Source organism: Microtus oregoni, unplaced genomic scaffold (assembly GCF_018167655.1).
Source record: "Microtus oregoni isolate MIOR12 unplaced genomic scaffold, Mior012 000024F_ref0000369, whole genome shotgun sequence".
Taxonomy (NCBI): Eukaryota; Metazoa; Chordata; class Mammalia; order Rodentia; family Cricetidae; genus Microtus; species Microtus oregoni.
Genome location: NW_024543083.1, coordinates 36,547,036 through 36,571,183, shown reverse-complemented (window position 1 = coordinate 36,571,183; position 24,148 = coordinate 36,547,036). Strand labels below are relative to the sequence as shown.

The window sequence follows — 24,148 nt, the reverse complement described above, 5'->3', positions numbered from 1 at the left end:
ACCATGTATCCCTGGTGGACCTTAAACTCACAGAGATCCTCCTGCCTCTGCCTCCTGACCAAAGGATTGCACTACCCGCTGTGGCTGACATTATTCTTTAACACAACTAACTCCAAAAGATCAAGTTCAGTTTTCAGTATGCTAATCGTGCTTTTCTAATGACATTTATTCTCTGTGAGAAGTATTCCCTTTCAGAAGACCTTTCTGAGGCTGAGGAGATGGTTCAGTTGACAATGTGTGCTTACTCACAAGCGTGGGCACCTGGGGTTGGCTCCCCAGCACCCATGTAAAACAGCAAAGCATGGCGCTGTGCCTTTGTATCCCTGGTGTTAGGGGAGGGGAGGGGACAGAGACAGGCAGTCACTGAGCCCCTTGTTTATCCCTGCTGCCCGGCTAGCTTACACCCAAAATAACCACACAGAAACTGTATTCATTAAAACACTGCTTGGCCCATTAGCTCTAGTTTCTTATTGGCTAATTCTTACATCTTAATTTAACCCATTTCTATTAATCTGGGTATCACCATGTGAATGGGGCTCACCGGCAAGATTATAACCAGCGTCCATCTCAGGCAGGAGATCCATGATGTCTCTCACTCTCTCCTTCTTCCAAGCATTCAGTTCTGTCTTCTCTGCCTACCTAAGTTCTGACCTACCAGGCCCAAAGCAGTTTCTTTATTCATTAACCAATGAAAGCAACACATGAAGAAGAATCTCCTACACCAGTGAGAGACCATGTCTCAAAGTGTAACTTGGAGAGAGACAAAGATGCCTGTAATCCAACTTTGGCCTCCAAATACCAGCGTGTACACCCCTATATACATGTTCACAAACATATACCACACACGTGGAAAACATACTTCTATATGTTGTACATGTGTCCTAGGCTTCTGTCTCCTTTCCCTTTCAACTTTCAACACTGTGACTTCTTTGACCAACTAGCTGCCCTTGAATTAATGGAAATTTATGTTCTGAAGCTGGCGACTAACCAGTCCCTGATAAATATTGGAGTATGGATGCCACCGTCCTTTGCCATGAGTGCGGATAATTTGACAGAGCTTCCCTGGAGATCAGGTTAAAAGGCTACTCCTCCCCAAAACTTACCCTTAGCCTGTCTCTGTCATCCTAAGCCATATTCCTCAACCGGGCACTTTCTTCATAGTCTCTTTCAGAGAAATCCAGAACTGCTGAGGAATTCAATTGGGCAGGCACCAGCACCCTCCACTACACTCCCCAATCATCTGTTTACCACCACCCAAAGGAGAAACTACCCACCCTGTCTTCACATGGTATCCTGTGCGCCTGCCTCCCTAGCAGCTCTTGGAACATTAATCTGACACCTATATATTTCATTCCATGGAAAAGGAAATTCCTAGGGTTCCAGGCAGACAATTGGTATTCCTTCCAAGGTGGGACATTTAATCCACAGACAGACTCTCCCACTAGGTGCCTTACTTTCTAGCTATTACCAAAGAAATACCTCTCTTGCTTTGTTATCATAATCTTGTTTCTTTGGAGCTTAAATATTTGATTAGGATATGCTCTTCGAAGTGAGGAGCTTTGCATAGAGAGATTCTGGTCATATTTATTCCACTCTCTGCTCTTTCCTATCCCTCTTCTCCTTCCGCAGACCTAGAGGCCTCTGTGACCTTCTGTCCTTCCTCCTCCTGACTGCACTTGTGAGGACACATGTGATATTTGTCTTGGATTCATTTTGCTTCGCATTATGACCTCCAGTCCCACCCACATTTTTCAAACAATATAATTTCACTTTTCTTTGTGGTTAGCCATTGTCTCTCTGTGCATTTTTCATTACCTGCTCATCTACTGACAGGCACCTGGGCTGTTCCACAACCAGACCACAGGAAAAGGTGAAGGGACAAATATAGTGTGTAGGTTTCCCTAGGGCGTGGTGACATGGGCTCTTCTGTGTATCAACTCAGGAATAACAAAGCTGAACCAGGGAAGTTCTATTTTTAATAAAGTTCATACTGATGTCCGCATTAGTGGGTCTAATTTATATTACTGCCAAAAGTTTATAAGGGTTTGTTTCCTCCACATCCTTGCTAACATCTGCTGGGGGTTGTTTGGTTTTGTTTTGTTGATAATGATTCTAAATGCAGTAAGATAGGATCTCAGTGTAGTTTGATTTATTTGTATTTTCCTGACAGTTACAGATATTGAATATGTTTCCATTGGCCATTTGTACTTCATTACACAAGTGTTCATTTGTCATCCCATTTATTGATTGTATTGTTTTCTCCCTTGTCAGTTAAGCCTTTGAGATTTTTGTTATATATTCTGCAGATGAATCCTCTGTTGCATGGATATCTGGGGAAGACTTTTTCCCATTCTGTAGGCTGTCTTTTTACTCCTGTAATTGTTTCTTTGACTGTATAGAAGCTTTTGAATTTAACTTAATTCTGTGTTTAATTCTTGCTGTTTTTTTTTTTTGTTTTTTGTTTTTTTACTGAGATACTGAGATGCTTTGCTCAGGAACAGTGTTGTGATCTAGTTTTAGAATTCCACAGGTGAGCTGGGCGGTGGTGGCACATGCCTTTAATCCCAGCACTCAGGAGGCAGAGGCAGGCGGATCTCTGTGAGTTCAAGACCAGCCTGGTCTACAAGAGCTAGTTCCAGGACAGGCTCCAAAACCACAGAGAAACCCTGTCTCAAAAAAACCAAAAATAAATAAATAAATAAAATAAAATAAAAAGAATTGCACCCGTGGATAGCCAGCTTACCCAGCATGAAAAAGCTGTTTCCCCGATGTATAGTTTTGAAGCCTTTGTCAAGAATCACACAGCTACATGGGCTTACTTCTAGATATTCTGTTTTATTTTCTTCTGTGCTAATAACATGTTGTATGTGTCAGGATAACTTTGTAGTATTATTTGAAGTCATATATTACCATATCGCCAGCACTATTCTTTTTCTCAAGAGTACTTTGGTTTCTGTGAGTTTGAGGCCAGCCTGGACTATAAGGCTAGTTCCAGGACAGGCTCCAAAGCTACAGCAAAACCCTGTCTTGAAAAACAAAAACAAAAATAAAACTAAAACAAAACAAAATAAAAACGAGTGCTTTGGGTACACAGAATTGTATTTTCCCCTTTTAAAACTTGTTCCATTGCTTTTGATTTATTTTAGTGTGTGTGTGTGTGTGTGTGTGTGTGTGTGTGCGTGTGTGCAGGTGCCTGCAAAGACCAGAAGAGGAATCCCTTGAAATTGGAGCTTCAGGTGGTTTCAACTGCCTGACATGGGTGCTGAAAACTGAACTTGGATCCTATGCAAAAGCAGCAAGCACTCTTTACAGCTGAGCCATCCTCCAGCCTCAGTCCTGACTTTGATTTTCCTCAATTCTCTCACAAATCTCTTGCCTTCTTTCTCCTTTCCATTAATTTCCTTTTTCTCCTTACTGCTTCATAATATATTATTTGTAAAACCACCGTGGAGAATACAGATTGTAAGAGTAAGAGAATGCACATCTCTTAGAACTGCTGAGTTGGCTCAGTGTGTATGGGCACTTGCCTCCAAACCTGATGACCTGAGTTCTATCCCTAGATAGCCACATCGTGAAAGAAGAAATCCAAGTCTTGGAAATTGTCCTCTGGCCTCCTGACCTCCACAGGAACTCTGATGTATCTGACCCCTGTAACTCTAAATAAAATATAACAAATTTTTTTTCAAAGAAGATACGATTTGAAAAATATGAAAATATGTCACTAATTATCATTTGAATTTCACTAATGCATAATTATATGGAATTTTATTCTTTAGTCCACGGTCTCTTATTTTATTTATTTATGGTCAGCCAAGGCCTGAAAAATATTAAAAAGAAAATTCCCAAAGTAAATAATTCCTAAGTTTCAAATGTCACATCATTCTGAGTAGCATGATCAAACCTAGTATACCTGTCTCTGTCCTTCCTGGGCCGTGCGTGACTCAGCCTCTGCGCTGTGTCCACCCTATATAAGCTACTGTCACTAGTCACTGCACACTGCGTCCACCCTGTATATGACTGTCACTAGTCACTGCACACTGCGTCCACCCTGTATGTGACTGTCACTAGTCACTGCACACTGTGTCCACCCTGTATATGACTGTCACTAGTCACTGCACACTGCGTCCACCCTGTATATGACTGTCACTAGTCACTGCACACTGCGTCCACCCTGTATATGACTGTCTCTAGTCACTGCACACTGTGTCCACCCTGTATATGACTGTCACTAGTCACTGCACACTGTGTCCACCCTGTATATGACTGTCACTAGTCACTGCACACTGCATCCACCCTGTATATGCACTGTCATTAGTCACTGCACACTGCGTCCACCCTGTATATGACTGTCACTAGTCACTGTACACTGCGTCCACCCTGTATATGACTGTCACTAGTCACTGCACACTGCGTCCACCCTGTATATGACTGTCACTATCACTGCACACTATGTCCACGCTATAGATGCTACTGTCACTAGTCACTTGTGACTGTCTTGGTTACCAAACCATCTTTCAATGTATTGAAATACTTCTTTAAGTAATAATTACTTTTATAATTATTTCAAGGCACAAGAGTGGGAGGTTTGAATATGCCAAAGAGAAGCCGTGAAGAGCTTCTTCCTTTAATTATTTCTTACAGTAGTGATAATTGAACTTAGGGCATGCTAGACAAGTTGTTTCCCTCTGAGCCATTTCCCCAGCTCAAGTGTTTGCTTGAAATGAAATAGTACAATTTCTTGACTTAATAAAAAGAAAGAAAAAGCTCTCCACTGCAGTTGCTAAGATCTGTGCTCAGAATGAATCTTCTGTCTGTGAAACTGTGAAGAAGAAAAACAAATCCATGCTACTTTTGCTATTGTGTCTCAAACTCCAATACTATGCCCACGGTGCTTTCTAAGTGGTTCAGATGCAAAAAAAAAAAAAAAAGGATTAAATTTTTGAGTGAGAAACATGAACAGAAAGCATGATTTTATGGATGGCAGTGCTTTGCTCCAGAAAGCACAAAGACTTGCTAAAACAAGGAGTGCCTCGAAATGAGAGGCGTAACTACCTCACTGCAAGGGCCAGTTGTACAAAATTAGGCATACGTTTGGGCTGCAAACCATGAAAACTATTGGAGACACTGCTACAGTGTGGGAAGGCAAGTGGGTGGTGAGATGGAGAGGCTGGTTAACAGACACAAAATTACAGTTGAATAGGAGAAATAAATCTCCGTGTTCTTCAGCACAATGAGGTGACTATAGCTAAAAATAGTATTCCGTATTTCTAAGCAGCTACCTGAGATTCCAAAAGGCCTTAACACGGAACCCCAGATAGAGGCGCAACTGTGAGTGGATTCAATGAGAACTAGAAAGGCCCTCTATTCTTGTAGGGAAAACATAGTTCTACACTATGTATTAGTTACCTGTCTCATTGCTGTGACCGAATGACAAAGCGTCGTGAAAAGGGAGGGCTCATTTTGGCTCACACCTTAGGGTACAGCCTATCACGGCAGCAGAGGCATGGCAGACAAAAGCTGTGACCCCGGCTTATGTTGCACTCACAGTCAGGACGCAGAGGACGGATGTGGCTGTTCAGCTTGCTCTTTTCTTCCTTCGGTCTTTTGGCTCCTTTTCTAGCCCCTGGCAGCTAGAAAGAGTGTATTGACTTTACAGTTTCAGAGGGTGAGTCCATGACCATCCTGGTAGGAGCCATGAAGCCAGTAGGCAGCCATGGCAGGAGCTGAGAGCGTACATGTTATGAACACCAGAGGGCAGAGAGAGAGTGTAGCGGTAATGGCATAGGGTCTTGAAACCTCCAAGCCCCAACTGACATACCTCTTCTGACCAGGCCCTGTGTCCTAATTCTTCCCAAACAGTTCTATCAACTGGGCTTGGAGCATTAAGATGGGGTCTGTGGGGGCCGTTCTCATTCAAACCACCATATTTTGTCTAGTACTTTCGGCATCGCTGAATCTAGAAAAGCCTTCTGGTAATGTCTCCAGGTGATTCTAGACCCGGGGGAGGCGGGCAACACTAACCATCCCTCCTGGCACAAACAGTAGCTGGAGGGGCTGTATCTTCTGACAAATAAGCTACCACTACATTTCAGCAGAAGAAAAGGAAAGAACACGACCTCATGTAGGTGTTTAATTGTGAGAAAAGTGATTGGGGAAGATGCTGGTAATTAAAATCTACGTGCGCATAAACGCAGAGGCAGTGTTGGTCCCATAGTTGTGGGAGAGCAAATTAACTCCCATCCTGTTTGGTGATGCTGCAGAGCATGTGACAGAGCCATGCTCAGTCTATAAATAAAATAGAAAGTTCTAGAAAGGCTTGGTGACAGCCATCTTGCTTATGGAATGGCTCTAATATTTTCTCCAGAAGCTGGGAGAGGAAGGGTTGGAATTACATGTCTGTTAGTGATGGACAATAAACCTACCAACCTGAGTATATTTGTTATGTATACAGTGAGGTGATATTTTTGATGCTTTATTAGCATATATCAATTATAGATCTTTTCTTACATGTGTGCGTTTTGATCATAGTCATTCCCCATTATCCTTTCTTGTGTCTCCCCCACTGCTGTTGATCCTTTTCCTTACTATGCTTCTACTTGTGTGTGTGTGCATGTGTGTGTGCCCCATATGAGTTTAAATAGGTTGTTTACAGGAGCATGTGTAAAGAGTTATTTACAGGTAACTCATCAGTGGCTACAGAGCTGAAGAAAATGTCTTTCCCCAGCAGTCATTATCTGCCGATAGAGCCTCAAGGAGAATAGGGGTTCCTGGGCCCCTCCCAGCTCCTCAAGGAACACTGATAGGCTGTCTTGTGCAGGCTATCACAACTGCTAAGGGTTTAGAGTGCAACGGTCATGTCATGCCAGGAAGACAGTATTCTACAGCACTCCAGTCCTTACTCCAGGTCCTGCATCCTTTTCACCCCTTTTCTGGATGTTTCCTCAGTCTTGGAAGAAGTGATACAGACATCCTTTCTATGCTGAGTATTCAGCTGTGACGTATTCTTAGTTCTCTGATAGATTATGTGTCTCCAGATTGACGGCTTGTTATTGTTTGAACATGCAATGTCCCTCTTAGGCTCGAGTGTTTGAGTACTTGGTCCCCAGCTGGTGGTACTGTTCGGAAAGGTTATGTCTAGAACATTTGGAGTTGGAACCTTTCTGGAGGGCGCATGTCACTGGGAGTGGTATTTCAGGATGTATAGCCTGCCTCTACTTACTGTTCTGTGGTTCCAGACTGCTAATGCACTGTGATTGGGCTGACTGCAAGCTCCCGTCATGCCTTTCTGCCCTTATGGACAGTATCTTCACCTCTGGAACTATGAGCCAAACAAACCCTTTTGCCTTTAAGTTGCTTTTGTTAGGTATTTTAATACAGCAATTAAAACTAAAGACAATTGCCCACTAGGAAAAAAAAAAGCAAAAGCAAGCAGCTAGCAGCTTTTCTTAATCAACCTGCCAACAGAACTAATTAATCTCTTGGAGTGAGTTCTGGCACACCCGCATGGCGCTGAGCTGTGTAGTTCTCGGTTCCCTCTTGGTGCTCTCTTATCTTGGTTCAGGTTGGCTGGACTGGGTTCAGTGTGTAGGAGGGAGCAAGTGGAAGTTTTGTATTTTTACTTCCAAATGCCACCCCATTGCTTCAGAACCTTGATCAAGACCACATACAGCCAGCTGGACTATGACTGAAAAAGCATGGGATAAAACCGGACTCTCTGAACATGGCGAACAATGAGGGCTGATGAGAAGCCAAGAACAATGGCACGGGGTTTTGATCCTACTTCATGTTCTGGCTTTTTGGGAGCCTAGCCAGTTTGGATGTTCACCTTCCTAGGCATGGACGGAGGGGGGAGGACCTTGGACTTTCCACAGGGCAGGGAACACTGACTGCTCTTTGGACTGGAGAGGGAGGAGGAGAGAGTGGGGGGAGGAGGAGAAAGGTGGGAGGAGGGGTAGGGAAATGGGAGGCTGGGAGGAGGGGGAAACTTTTTTTTCCTTTTCTCAATAAAAAAATAAAAAAAATAAAAAAATAAATAATAATAAATAAAAAAAAAAAAAAGACCATATACAGCTACCTGGTATCTGGTCACAGATCAGCATCTGCTGCAGCCTGCAGACAGAATGTCGTGTTGACTACCGCTGGTGCATAACATGCACCGATGCTGTAAAGGAAGGACAGAAGCCGGAAACTGCAAATGTCTGCTAGAAAGACTTAGGGAATGGTTTTAAAGGATTTCCTGCGAAGCAATGGAAGCTAGAAAGAGCATCCCTATAGGATACGTTGGTGGAGGATTTGCCCACATTATGGATGAAGAGGAAGGGAGGGCACGGTGAAGGCATTTGCACTTGTAGCAATAAGAGTCAAGGTCTAGTATAGTGTCTGTATAAAGTGAATATAATAGCCAACAGAAACTTCTGTGCATATTCTTGGAAACATTTCTAAACATGTAAGTAGATTTTCCCAAGAATAAATCAACTACCATAATCCTAACAGGAGAATTTTGTCTTCAAAGCATAAAATTCCTATCTTTATGAGATTTAAAATGTAGAAAAAAAATTAATTCATATAGTAAGACCTTATATTTATATAGCACATTAGTTTACTAAGCAGTTTCAACCAATTTTTAAATTTTATCCAAATGAAGCTCATGGTAGAGACATGAAAAGTGTAAATCAAAGTATGCCATGGCTCAAAGCCTCAGCAATGCGCAGCAGACAAACCTTGAGCTCTTGTACAGTAACTCAGAAGCATACTCAAGGCTGCTCTCTGAGGACAGAGTTCTGTCAGAGTCTGGATGTGTGAAGGCGTCTGCTGAGGGATCCTAAACACCGGTCTCATCTACTAGAAATGCAACCTAAGTTAGGGATGCTCATGATGACCTCCCCAAAAGTTTACACTCAACTCCCAATACAAACACTAGGTAAGGACCTGAAGACATTTTACATTACTGGAAAGAGAAAACAATCATTTTCACAGAAGTACCTTTATTTGGTACTTAGTACAACACTGACTAGCCATTGGACTTTGTGGACCTGACTATTGACTAGCAACCCCACCTGTGAGCATGAGTAAATACTGGCCAAGGCATGTTGGAGTCAGTGAGTGAGATTGGCCTGACTGCCACCCTAAGGAAAACCTGAGAAGATTTCATATTTTATGAAATCAGCATTCAAAAACCTGTGTCAGATAATCTGAAATCTGGTCCCAAATTTAGTTTTTAGTTTGCTTTCCCATTATAAAATCTTGATAAATACATGAACCAAAATCAGTTTTCAATGACAAACAACTAGTAAATCTGGAATAGTACTTTAGGAAGAATTCGTTTACAGCTGGCTCAGTTAAAAACTGTTCATTTTAGTTCTATTTGGGAAAAACCCTCCACAAAATCCATTACCTAGCAATTTGCACCCACCCAGGTGCTAAACATTGTGTCCACCAGTGAACACACTGAAGCATGACGAAAGGGTCCCTCCCAGCCACTCACAGGTCTCTATGAGGACTGATGAGAACGGACAGCTTGTTAGGAACTTGCAAAGTACCAATGCCAGGTGCAGCGATCCTGCCTCAAACTGGGCCTCGCCCGAGCTAAGCTCCTCTACCCCAGAGCTACAGCCCTGCATCCCCAGCACTAGACCCTACACGACACTTTTCCTAGCACTTCATGACAGGATACTTAGCTTTTAGCTCCCCCACGTTAGTGATACTTGCCTGACGTGCTTGGAAGGCTAAAACTGAAGAGGTCAAGAATGATTTTTATCAGAGGCTTGGCCAACATTTCCCTTAACTTTCAGAAATATCGTTACACTTCCTTCCTGAGTTCTATAATTCACATGAATCACAAGATAGGAATTTTGTGAAAACAATGAAGTTACACACAACATACACTCTCTCTCTCATGGTTACCCTGCCCCCCACTCCCACATATATCATACAAATAAAATAACTACTCTACCTTACCACTGACACAGCCTAAAATGAAACATGTCCAAGGCAGACATGAAACTTTCAGGCATTTTCCTGAGAAAATGTGGAGCATTTAATACTTCCCAACTTCCCACTTCATTCCTAGTATAATGGAGACTGTAGACATTACCCTGTGAAAATTAATTTAATCACTACTTAGTAATCTCTTACTCTAGTCGCATCAGTGTACTAGATGGACGTCAATGGGGAAAAAAGACAGTGAACACAAATATAAATGTTTCATATGCATCAGATGAGGTAGTAATCATTTAGAAGCAGATATCCAGAATCAAGAGGCCGACTGTATTTGACCAAGTTGTAAGAACTTGAAGGGTGATGAGAAGCCAGCTGTAGGCCATGCTCTCTGGACTCTTCAAAGGCTCAGACATCACAGCGGCAATCTCATTTGTTAATGGCTTTGTACTCACGTGTCTTCAGAATCTTTACTGAGCTCATCTTCAAGCTCCTCTATCTCCAGACTGTCCTGATGAACATCTCCTACAGTGGGAACGTCCATCAGGGTTCTGAACAGCTTGGAAAGATCTGGGAGTGAGCATGTCCTCAGCATCTACAAAGAGGGTGACAGATTGCTTATTAGGAGGAAGAGAATTAAAAGCAGAAGGACAAAAATCAGAGATAATACAATATTTAAATTATGTATTTAGATTTAAAGGATTCAAAGGTGACTTGCCTGAGGTTAGAAACTAATTTTCTTAAAATATGGCTCATATAAATAATACTAAATGAACTCAAATACACATATGTATCTGTGTGTGCCAATAATAATAATAAAGAGATCATGAGTTTGGGAGGATGTGGGAGTACACAGAAGGAGCTGGAGAGGGATGGAGGGATGGCAATGATGCAAATTCATAAGAAATTGTCAAAAAATTTTAGATTAAAAATTCAGCTTTAGATTATTTTTACAAAGAAAACTAAACTTGTAAGTAATGACTGGGCTTTAGCACAGAAATCGTGCCGGTCACCTTTTAGAGTGAGAGTGGTTTCTGCAGAGACACACATGGCCTGGAAAAGTAAGTCTGCTGGGAATCAGGCGGTGTGAGACGTGCCCACTTGTTCTCTCTCACCCATCCTGTAGTTCGCCCACCTTACCGGGTCAACTCTCCCTGTGCACACTTGCTGAAAGCAGAAGAGAATTTTCTGGACTGTGCTGAGCCACTATCATGTACAATCGGAAACCTGCGCACCACTTGCTCTTAGGAGCTGCTGCTAGCTATGTGGTTTGTTAAACCAGGGACCTTCCATCAGTGTAAAGACAACCCTGACTACATCCCCCAGAACAGGGCTGATTGGGGTCAAAGAGACGGCTGTAAGGACAAGCTCTGAATCATTTATAACAACACTGAGAAGGAACTCAGCCAACTGTGCTAAGAAAAATCACATACAGTGTAGGTGTTGACATTTCGATCAGTGTTGGGCAAGAGCAGGAATACCAGGAAGAGTCTCTACTAGCCAGCCTTTCAACAATGAGAATGTGACAGTCAGGACACGAGACAAGTAACTGTAAACACAAGTTCCTAGAGGAATCTGACAGTGGAATTTGAGTACCAGGCCCTGAAAATAACGAGGTGTTAGAGGGAAGGCTTTGAAGAAAACGCAGTGCTTAACATATTAATGGAAATTTGCATATCTGGTCAATCTTATTAGTGCAACCTTTTCAGAATAACAAAGGATATGTTCCTATTATTTGGACATAGTTCATATATTACAGCAATTAAGGAAAATGGTTATCAGTTACAAACCGGTAAAACTGGCAAAAATGGTTAATAACAACAAAAACAACAAAACAAACCCCACTTGCTAGAGCACTGAGTGACATCAGCGGTGCTGCTGAGGCACCTCTCCCAGTGCTGAGGCTGGCTGCATCTCACCCACGTGCAGCTTCCGACTTCCTGAGATTTGGGATATATAAATAGATATACGTATTATATACATACATATATATATGTGTGTGTGTGTGTGTGTGTGTGTGTGTATATATATGTATATATATATATATATTAAGCCAGAAGATATAAAGTAGGCATCTTGCAATTGATTGCTAATCAACACAAATGAACAGAATAAATTAATTATATACTTATACTTGAGAATGCCATACATATATTTAGGCTGAGAAAACTTTAGCTTATCCAAAGAAATACATCTCAATTTTAGTTTATACCTTTCAGTAGTTAAAATACCTCCCCAATACTTAGCCCAGGATGTAATCCTTCTGCTTCTGTTGGCCAAATTCTACAGTTCCATGTATGTGCCACTACGCATATTAATATAACTTTATATCCTATCATGAAATAATTCCATCAGGACAGTATTTCAAGGGGCCATGTAACTTGACACCTTAGCTCTTCTCAAGGATAATACTCATTTCCTGGTGTATTTGTAGGACACACCTTTGTGTCGACAGAACTCCTTGTAGGCCTCCTTCACACTGCATGCATCTGTGGAGATGCTGTCTGGGCTGGGCTGAAGTTAACAGTCTTCCTGCCTTGCCCTCTGCAGCACGTGGGATTGCAGTTACGTGCTGCCACTGCAGTCTGGCTTTTAAGTTTTAAATGGATCTTCATCTTTCTCCGCAGGAAAAACATTATATCAGAACATTTCTGTTCTCATCTGCTGGTGCTAAGGCTGTTAGCACATTAAACCCAGATTAAACCCCTGAGGTATAGTCCTAGATCCCTTCATTTTTCTGTTTTGATTCTCTTGGCTTTTTTATGTTGCTTACAGTATATTCTATTGTCTTAGCTCCAATGGAAAGAAATCCTAAACAGACAGGTGATTCAAAGCACTGCTTGAGCGCTTACTTCAGGTATGGATTTCCCCTCAACTCTTCATACCAGAGTGCATTTGGCACTGTGATAAATTTAAACAAGAGCAACGCTTTAGGGAAGCTTACATTTCAAACGCTACGTTTTCTTCAGTTTTAGTATTAATTAGCTTTTTCCCCATAAAAATAAGGGAATCACATAAAGCAGTGAATGAATTAAGTGTCAGTGTTACTACTGACTGCACATCAAATTCTACATCAAAGAATTCTTTTAATCCTTTTAAGTTTTAATATAAACTATGAGTTAGTAATCCTCTAGCTATACTATATAGTAGTTTGCTTTGGGGGCATTTTGTTCAGCCTCTGATTACTACCATAAATACTCAACATTGTTTCCTCAGGAACCTTTATTTTTTATAAATAACTGCTGACTTTATTAAAAGAGATGTTTATTATTTAAAAATGGATTTCAAAGTAAAAGATTGACATGTACTCAGGAAAAAGCAGGTCTAACTTAGAGTGTCTTGAAGCTGGAGCTCAAACGGATGAAGCTCATGCTGCATAACCTACGGCTGATTCGAGGGCTGCTCACTGCGGTAGAACCAGACACTTCTAGCTGTACCAGAAAGAGAACCGGTGCTGTGGATGTCATCTGGCTGACTCTTGTGCCTTCTCTCTCTCCCCCAGTCTCTCTCTTGCAATCTTAAGGCTGAGAATTTGAAAAGGAGTTAAGACATAGTTGCCTACTGCACTCCTTTTGTTCTCATGGAATGAATTAACCCTGAAAACATTAGTAATTTAGGGAGGAAATACACCAATAATTTTCCTTAACAGTCATTACAAATACAAAGTTTAGGTTTTTCTCTCTACAAGTTCTTGTAGGCATTGCTGCGATATGAAAGCAGGATTCTTGGGTGAAAACCTCTGGGGAATAGCTCTGGTACCTACTGGCTACAGGAGTTCACTATATGACTGTGGACAAGTTGCTCTTGTGTATGGGTGACAACAGGATTGTGAGCATGAGATTGTTATGCTACCGTTGCTGAAACAACACGGAGGAGACTGCACACATGGTTGGCAAAGTTGATTATCCTATATGGATAATTAGTATTATACATTTATTAGCCATCTTCGTAAAATCAAAGTAGGCTGAATTACTCAAGAGATAATGGAAACGGGCTGTTTTCTAATCCTAAATATGCATTTGCTTGAATTTTAGTGAGTTAGACTGTTCTAGTAACAACAGAAAATTAAGAATACTCCATATTACTCCAAAAATATAATCTTTCCCCCCACAAACTAGGCAAGGACAAGATCGTAACTGGTACTTCATTCTGTCAGAGAGCAAAGAACAAAACTGTACTAGCTGCCCCGTCACAGTCTAACTGGATGCTGCCCACTAAAGCTCTTTAGTTGTCTCTCTGTTTGCAATTGTGTGTGACAAAGCATTCATAACAACAGCTTATCATAAAGGCATCGAGACTCACACCTGACGCTCTCTGGAAGCACTGCTACTATTTCGAATAGCAAAGGAGGAGACATAAAGTGATTCAAACAGCCCAGGAAACGGCCAGGCCAAGTGTGCATGCCAAAAGTATATCTTTCTCAACTCTGTCCAGACACATGGCTACTCTGTGCCTCAAATACTCCATATTGAAGAATTTTTTAGAATGAATACTCTACCGGTAGAACACAAAATTCTATAAAGAAGTTTGACTAGAAATTCCTCCACCTTCAACAAAGTGACTAGTTACTTGTCCAGGCTAGAGTCTTGGTGAAATTAGTTCATCTCTATCCAAGTATTAACCTTACCATCTCCTTACTTGCTATCTGAGTCAACCACCCACATATCTATGCCCTTGCCGGACACCACAGGCGTAACCACTGTTGTGAGCCACACTGTAAAATGGGCCTGTTAGAAAAGCAAGGGCTTTGTTCCTCTGATAATCCAGCAAGATCCTGAGGAAAGTGTAACTTTATTTAGACTTTCTGAAATTTACTGTTGAGACTATCCATTTACTGTTATACCCACATGTTTAAAACCAATCCACTGAACTTAATTACCTTAGGAAATGTGCTTCTCTGTTTGCAGAAGAAACAGACGTGAAGCCATCACTTACTCCTAAATCTAAAGGAGGCAGCAGCTGTGCTGACGCACACCTGTCCTCGGCAAGCACAGACAGACAAGTAGAAAGCTTGCAGCCTGGGTGGAAAATGAGTACCGTACAAAGAAACCTCCAGAAGAGAAATCTTTCCAGAGCCAAAACCAGGAAAAGCTTCCCCTAAACACTCATATTTCCTAGCCTCAGAAATGCAGCACAGTTTATAACTCTCATTTCACTTTAACTATGACATAGATAAATCTTTTACTTAATGTTAGCGACTACTGTAGCAGTTGCTAATGGCTCGCTGATGGATAATACACAGTCTTAACCACAATTTATGTACTTGGGTATAGTCTTCAACTTGTCTGGACCACTGTATAAGGAAATAGTGTGAAAGGCAGAATAGACTTGTGCTTGCTTCAGCCATCACTTACATCCTCACTGATGGACAATGGCCATCAAAGTATTACTCTCCTTACCTGACCTGTCTTACAGTGATCAACTAAATCACTAATTACTATCCGTGTGTGTGCATAACTGTACAATTCAGTTAACTAATACTACATTTGGGCTTTGCAAAACAACCTATTTAAAGTACATTCGATGTATGCCTTAGCCTTAGTATTTCCTGACTCTTAGGCTTCTGAAGATATGTCTATTAAACTGTGCGGCAGAGGATAGGAGACGAGCAAGGAGACAGGAATAATCTGAGCCGACAAACACTTTGATCTCTTCAGAAAGTGTGTTTCTTATTGGAAAAAATACATATACAATCTCCCCCCACCCGTCCCCCCCCACAAAGCTCTGACTAAGCCACACATTTGAAAACTATTGATTAGGAACAAAAATGACTGGTAAACTACTTTATTCACACTTTGAGATTTTAACAAAGTTTTGGTTTTTGCTTTTTTAAATGTGAGTGCTTGCCTGCATGTCAGTCTATGTGTCACATGTGTACAGTAACTGCAAGGCCAGAGGAGACCCCTCGATTCCCTGGGACTGCGGTTACACAGAGTGAGCCACCATGTATGTGGAGACCCCTCGATTCCCTGGGACTGCGGTTACACAGAGTGAGCCACCATGTATGTGGAGACCCCTCGATTCCCTGGGACTGCGGTTACACAGAGTGAGCCACCATGTATGTGGAGACACCTCGATTCCCTGGGACTGCGGTTACACAGAGTGAGCCACCATGTATGTGGAGACCCCTCGATTCCCTGGGACTGCGGTTACACAGAGTGAGCCACCATGTATGTGGGTTCTGGAAATCAAGCTGAGAAGAGCAGCTAGAGTTCTTAACTGGCAAGTCTCTGCTCCAGCCTCAGCTCCTTCACAGGCCCCAGTACCTCAAGCACACTGTGCTGCTCCATGCCAACTTGGTTTGCTTTAAATGCTCTTGAAGGTCCAGACCTTTCAAACTTCTGCACCAAACCTTCCTTTCTTAACCCTAATGCAGACGTAAGCATTTCTTCTTTGCTGGCACACTATCCATTTTCATTTCTCCACTATAGGAACTGTCACAACTGTTTTCCACTTATTCACTCCCTCTCTTGGTTACAAACATCACATCATTATTATAAACATCGCACCTAGTGTACAGTACAGCTTGATGTGCATCTACTGAATGCATGCTAATGATTTACTTAACTCAGTTTACAAACATCGTATCATTACTATAAACAGAGCACCTAGCATACACTACCACTTGATAAGCATCGACTGAATTGATGCTAATGATTCACTTAACCCAGTTTAGGACCATGAAACACAGAGATGTGCCAAACAACATTTGCAATGACATTCTTAAGACGAATACATAAAGTTTTCTCGAGAGTTTCTCATGCTGTGCACAAAGCAAGGCGAGGCCACAAAGGAATATTAGCATAAACTGAAGACAAATCTTTTTGTGCTAATAGATCTTGCATTTAGTAACTATCATAGGTGAATAAATTCCTGATGTGAATATTTCTAGTATACACAATGCCTTTTAGGAACTAACTTTTTGATATGTACTGGATATTGAAAGATGAAGCACAATCAAGAATGTACTTCAGTTTCTTTTTTTCAGTTTATTTGTTAACTAGTTTTATTTTCTTAAATTGATTTTATTGATACATGAAAACATAAAAATTGTACATATTAACAGGGTACCATGTAATTTTGACTGTACATCCTGTGTAATGTTTAATCATGTTAAATACAACCTGCTTATCCCTCATTACAGTAGAAATGCCAAATGCCTTCCTCAGAGCTTTGAAAAAAAAATGTATATTATTATCTATAGGAATGTACTTTGAGGTCAATGAAATAAACAAAGCTTACAGTGCACAATTACTGTCTTAGAAACTCCTGCAACTGCTAAGAGTTCCTGTAATTCTCATCGTCCTTGGTGACGGCATCTAACACTTAGTGAGTACACAGCTAGAAAAACAAGCAGAACATAAGTGCTTCACTTACTTGGTCTCACTCTTTTAGTATTCTATGGGCAACAAACCATTATTACCCCTACTTTACATATGAGAAACTAAGTAAGGCACTTAAACAACTAAAAGACTTTAGCTAGAATATGAACCAGCAGTCTCACTCATCACTATTTTAATTATGTTCATGTATGTATATACTTAAATTTTTTAATTATATGTTTGTATGTGGGTAGGTACACATTTGTGTGCCATGGTGCACTACTGGAAGTAACAGGATAACTTGCAGGAGTTGTTGGTTTTTTTATTTTTTTAACCATGTGGGTCCTGGGTACTGAACTTGGGTTGTCTGGCTTGGAGGTAATTACATATACTCATTGAATCATTTCATTGGCTCATATGTACATTTTTTAAAGGGAGGGATTATTTATCTTGACGCATAGTTTCAGTCTGCTATGGCAGGGAGGGCCAAATGTCTGCTATTCATCCATTTAGTTACCAAATATTTATCTATCATTCATTATATTCTAAGGCATGGGCTATAACTATGAATATGTGTGTGTTGGTGTGTGTAAAATTTGTAAGTAAGGTTCTTAGCCTGAAGGAGATAATATTCTAGCGGAAGATAAACAAAAATAAGATGAATTCTATGAATTATAAAATAAATAAAAAGGTATCTTTGGATGGAAATTACTGTGCTCAAGGCTTGTGAAGATAACATTTGAGAAATGATACCTGAAAGTAAAAAAATGAGTTAGAATTCATTGGGCTTTGGTGGTACATGCCTTTAATCCCAGCACTCGGGAGGCAAAGGCAGGCAGATCTCTATGAGTTCGAGGACAGCCTGGTCTACAAGAGCTGGTTCCAGGACAGGCTCCAAAGCTACAGAGAAACACTGGAAAAATGCGTTAGAATTGAAAAGAACAAAGAGAAGCTCAATCTGGGTCAAGGCAAAGTCTCTAACATAGGAAGGGTTTGACTACCAAGGGGAAAGAGGATGAGAGCAACTGGGAGGTGAGTCAGAGAGGTGGTTAATGTCTTGTCAAACGTTACAGACCATGGTGAAGAAGGAATGCAATTTTACAGCAGCAGAAAATCTCAGGTCTTAAGCATAGTACTGGTGTGATATAATAGCTAACATTAAAAATGCTTCAGGTTTGAATTGGGGCAAAGAAAGAGAATGAGGAAGATGAGTTAAAACAACTGGATGACATGGCTAGTGGGTGGACTAAAGACGCAAGTGACAGCAGAAAGATTTGATTCATAAAATGTGTCCCCACTTTAATTAAGGTCAGAGAGTATTTGTGGGGCAGTGCCAGCAGAAAGGCTCAAGATATGGCCTTGACAAACTAACATTTATCTACTGAGGACTCCTGTTCTTGCTGTGAAAGACTATCAAGGGCTAGACTTAGCCTCCCACAAAACAACTAGAAAACTGGATAAAACAGATAAAACAACGTAGATACTAAACAACATGCAACTAAGATAGTGATTCTGGGGTGACAGAAACAAATGAGGTGTATCCAGCCATTAAACTGGTCTTCTGTCTGAAAAGGACATACCTGAAGTCTGTGTGAACTTCCTAGACTAACAAAATGAAGATTGAGTTCCACTAGGCAAAAAGGATACAAAACCCTGCAAGGTCTTACATGTACATGTAGAGTGAAACTCTCCACTTGATATGATACCTAACATTAAAAACGGCTCTGGTTTGAATTGGGGCAAGAGATTACAGATGGAAATGGAGTGAGGAAGACTGGTTAAGAAGGCTGAAGAATTCTCAAGGCTCATGCAGGTAGAGGAGACGACTGAACTTTGACCAGATGTGAGGAGTGTCTTCAATGAGAATCTGGGCATGCTGTGGAGGCCGCAGAAGGTCAGAGGTAACAAGTTGAACTAGCTCTATGGTAAATAATTTTATATCTGCTCCAGTAAAGCTGAAAAAGCTTGAAAATATAAAATGGACTGAGAGGTAAATGGACTATCTGAAAAAGCCAAACACATGTTAAAAGTATGACAACAGACCCCAGATACTCGCCATGTGATATTTATGATGTCCAGCTTTAAACAATTACAGAACATATGAGGAGCAAGATGAAAAGACCCTAAACTAGTAGGAAAACCAGTAGATAAAACCAGAAACTTGTATGCTAAAGCAATACTTAAATGACTTTTTTTATTGAATGAGAATAGCTTATTACTATAGAAAGGAAGACAGGCAAATTTGAACACATGACAAAATCTACTCCATGGAAAACCAAAATGAACGAAGGTTTAGTAACTTATGACATTGTATCAAGTAGTCTAATATGTATGTAATTGGACTCAGGAAGACAGTAGAAAAGGCACGAAACTAATAGCTAAAGGTTTAAAGACTTGATGACAATTATACTATCAAAAGACTCTGATGGGGGATTCCCCTCTGTATGCTATGAATATACTTTATTATCATTGGCTAATAAAGAAGCTACTTTGGCCTATGGCAAGGCAGAATACGCAAGGTGGGAATTCCAAGTAGAAATAGAGGAGGAAAGAAGACAAAGGCATGTAGTTGCCGAAGGAGAGAGATGCTGAAACTTTATCAGTAAGCCACAGCCTTGTGGAAATACACAAATTAATAGAAAAAGGTAATTTAAGATGTAAGAGCTAGCTAGGAATATGCCTAAGCTATTGGACAAACAGTGCTGTAATTAATATAGTTTCTGTGTGATTATTTGGGTCAGAGAAGTCAGGAAATGAATAAGCAGTTTCCAAGAAGGATATCCATACACCTGTACTCTAAAGTAGTTGAATACTAAAAGGAACACTAAATACAAGGGAATGAGGGTTACTCCCTGACAAACTTGTCAAAAACAAGTGTAACCTTGAAGACCATAACCCTATATCTAGTAGATATATTCTTTAAAACTGAGTATGGAAAAAAGAAAAAAGCTATCAACAGCCTAGACAAGAAATGTTGATTCTCAAAGTTAATGTTGATTCTCAAAGTGGAAGAAAACAAGTACACAGAGGTAGGCAGAAAGATGGAAGCAGCAGTAACACTGTGAGGTTCTCAATTACACACAGGGTTGTACAATATTACTGGAAGAGAATTTATGAGAAGCTAAAGATTTATTTTGAAAGCAGAATGATCATTTAATTTTTTAAAAGAAGTATATGAGGAAGCTACTAGTAGAAAGAGTAGATGAAATCCTAAAAACACTGAATCCCAAATAAAGGAAAAATAATAAAAGCTTTGCTATTTTGTTTCTGTTTTGAACAAAACAAGTAGTCAAGTAGAATCACAGGTGCAAATCCAGTCACATTGATGACATCATATGGATGCTTATGTTAAAGAGATTTCATACTGGTTACAAAGTAAGACTTTGGCAGGGTAGATGGCTCAGTTGGTCCAGTGCTTGCTGTTCAAGTGTAAAAAAATCTTAGTTTGGATTTCCAGAACCCAGGTTAGGCCAATATGGTTGTACTATTTACAGCCCCTGTGGGAGGGAATAGGAGACTTCCTGGGAGCTTCTGGGCCAGCCAGCTTGGCCTACTATAGTAGCCAACAAGACACTTGTCTCAAGGCCTGAATGACAGTGAGCAGAGGAAGTAGTTTCTGGAGAACAGCAACCACCATAGTCAGAGAGAAGTTCAACTCTATATGCTCATATGGGAAAAGAAGAAAGATTAGCCACCCAAGATTCCACCTTAAGAAGACAGAAAAGGAGCGTGTCTGTCCCAAATGATAAATAAATGTTACCAGAGATTGAAAAAAAAACACAATGCTGCTGAAAAGTAGCAGCATCAAGAAAGGAGAGAACGGGTTCAGGAATGGCAGTGTACTACCAACTGCCGACCTCGACAAGAGCAGGATAGTCGAAAGCCGTGCAGAATGTACTTGGGAGTGAATGCATGTGTAGAGACTACAGCATATTTAAGATGTGTAGACATGAATAGCAGAGAAACAGATGGTGGGTGAGTAAACAAGACATGTGGTCAAGCCAGGCTTGCATTTTACGATGAGATTTCTTAGGACACTGAAGAAATGATCCACTATAGAAAAGATGAGCCGGAGCAGAAAAGCAATGGAGCAAAGCCCCTGAGAAGGCAAGTGGGTGAGAGAAGACTTTGTTAGAAACAGGACACAAGTAATTTAACTTAATACAAAAAGACTTGATTGAGCAGTGAAAATCGTTGTAAGAAGTTAGGTCACACTATTTTAGTTTAATGGATTACTTATAATTTTTACTTTAATGGTTCAGTTATGAAGTTTTGACTACCATTATCAATCTTACTGTTTACTACACTGGCCCAGTGACGGCTTTCCTGATCTCAGAATGGATGTGAAAACTTTTGTTCTAGTCTGAAACGGCCATGGATTGCTAGGTTTCTTCTGTTTTCCTTCTTGCCTCTTCTCTCACAGAAATCTACATGATACATGATATCTGCATTGTGGCTAAAATCTTCCAGAGTAAGCACTTCAAATAGAAGTTTTTAAGCTCAATTAAAGTTTAAGAGGACACCAATATTCAAAAGCATCACACAATGTGAATATTAGCCTAGTAAATAGCAATAAATTCAAAAGCTCGGGCTAATGACAGCTACACAGATAGCACATGGGCTGCTGGCGAATGGTTCCGATTAAAGTGCTTGCCAAGCAAACATGAGGACTTGAGTTTGATTCCAGCACCCATGTAAAACGCTTACCATGTGATGTGTGCTTGTAATCCCAGTGCTGAGAGGCAGAGACAGGGATTCCTGGGCGTGGTGGTGAGCCAGCCTAGCCTAACTGGGAAGCTCCAGGCCAATGAGAGGCGCTATCTCAAAAACCAAAGTGCACAATGTCTAAGGAACAAAGCCTGAGTTTGACTACTGGTGCCTACAGACACACGTGCACAATAACACATAGAAAGAAAGTACATAAGTAATAATGATAGCGCTTATGTCTGATAATGCCTTTGGGTTTAATGCTGAAGACTATAAAACTGTTCTGGTAGTTTACATCTTCTAATGTCTGCTATTTAGAGTAAGCAACAGAATTTAACATTTCTAAGTTTAAGAGAAACATAATTAAATACTTTACCAGCTGTGAGTTCGAGACCAGCCTGGTCTACAGAGCTAGTTCCAGGACAGGCTCCAAAAGCCACAGAGAAACCCTGTCTCGAAAAACCAAAAAAAAAAAAAAAGGACACTCAACTAGATTGAAAAACGAAATGATGTTATTTTGAAACACAGTTAAAGATTAAAGAATTCTGGCAATTTAATTAAATAGACAAAACAGTCAATTTCAGATATAAAAATATGAATTTAAGCAAACAATTTTTCGTTAAAGAGATACTTTTAAGTAAATTATAAGGTGCTTTTTAGCACATGGAGAAATGGATATACTTCATTCATTTTTGATGAATTTTAATAGCACAAAACCTATTCTGTGTGTGTGTATGTGTTCATTTGCATGTGCACGTGTGTGTAAACAGGAGGCCTACATTTCTCTCTACCTTATTTTTTGAGTCATGATCTCACCAAACATGGAGCTCACCAATTTGATTAGGTTGGCTCAACAGCAACGCCAGCGATCTTCCTGCACTACGATTTCAGCTGGGTATTACCCTGCCCGGCTCTACGTGGGTGCTGGACATTCAAACTCAGGTGTTGAAGCTTACACTTTACTAACTGAGCAATTTCTCTAGCCACAAAACTATTTCTTAAATAGAAATAATTCAGCCATTATAAATTTTGGATTTTACTTGTAGAAATTTATTTTATGAAAATAATTATAGGATTAATAGAGACAGAGGTCCAATGACAGAAATGTACTGCTAAGAATGTGTTACAAGTAATCTAACAGAATTCCCAACACCAGGTCAGGATTCTCCAAGAGACTGACTACTAAAACATTTTAGCTCTTGACTGTCCTCCCAGTCCCAAGGTGGAGTGTGCCTATTGCTAAAGCACGGCCCAGATGCCTCTCAGCTGGAACTGACATTATAGCCCTTGACTGTCCTCCCAGTCCCAAGGTGGAGTGTGCCTATTGCTAAAGCACGGCCCAGATGCCTCTCAGCTGGAACTGACATTATAGCCCTTGACTGTCCTCCCAGTCCCAAGGTGGAGTGTGCCTATTGCTAAAGCACGGCCCAGATGCCTCTCAGCTGGAACTGACATTATAGCCCTTGACCGTCCTCCCAGTCCCAAAGTGGAGTGTGCCTATTGCTAAAGCGCGGCCCAGATGCCTCTCAGCTGGAACTGACCTGAAGAACTGCTCTGATGACTAGCTTTCATAGAACCAGAACGTTTCATGCAAGCTTCCAAAAATAGGGGAAAACCCAACAGTTATACCCAGCTATGATGCCTATGAACCACAACAATGACCAGCACGGCACGGTAACTTTAAGGGTGCAGTAGTGGCACCACCTTGACGATAACCAGCAACTCGCTAATCAGACTTAAGACCCACTCAACAAGAGGAAAAATCACACCTGGCACTGGAAACCTAGCCAATTAACCATGGCTAGGGAAGTCATGGATCTTGGAGAAGAACCTACATCCTCCACTTTACTAAACCAGGATAATCCTTAAGTATATTCTAAATGTTTATCTTTATACTCTAAGAGTGTAAGTGCAGTCCTTACTTTTTACCAAGAAAGCTTCTCTTTGCAATAGAATGAGACCAACACAGAAAACAACAAGCAAAAGTGCAGAGTTATGGAGTCCTGCCCCAATGGATACACCTACCAAACAACCTTCAGCTAATGCTCAGAGAACATTGCAGAAGAAGGAGCAGGAAGGTGTACGAGCCAGAGGATCAGGGAGTTTGCTATAAGATAGCATCTCTTAGTAATAATGTCAGGAGCTACACCCATGTCTTAGCAGTAAGACTGCTAAAGCATGAG

General features: G+C 40.8%; 1 protein-coding gene across 1 annotated transcript in view; it reads right to left on the bottom strand.

The window, feature by feature from the left end:
• Positions 1 to 24,148, bottom strand: part of Nek1 (NIMA related kinase 1) — a 554,120-nt gene that overhangs the window by 53,044 nt on the left and 476,928 nt on the right. Inside the window, exon 28 of the mRNA XM_041673744.1 lies at positions 10,392 to 10,531. Coding sequence (XP_041529678.1) covers positions 10,392 to 10,531 — 140 coding nt within the window. The remainder of the gene's footprint in view (positions 1 to 10,391; positions 10,532 to 24,148) is intronic.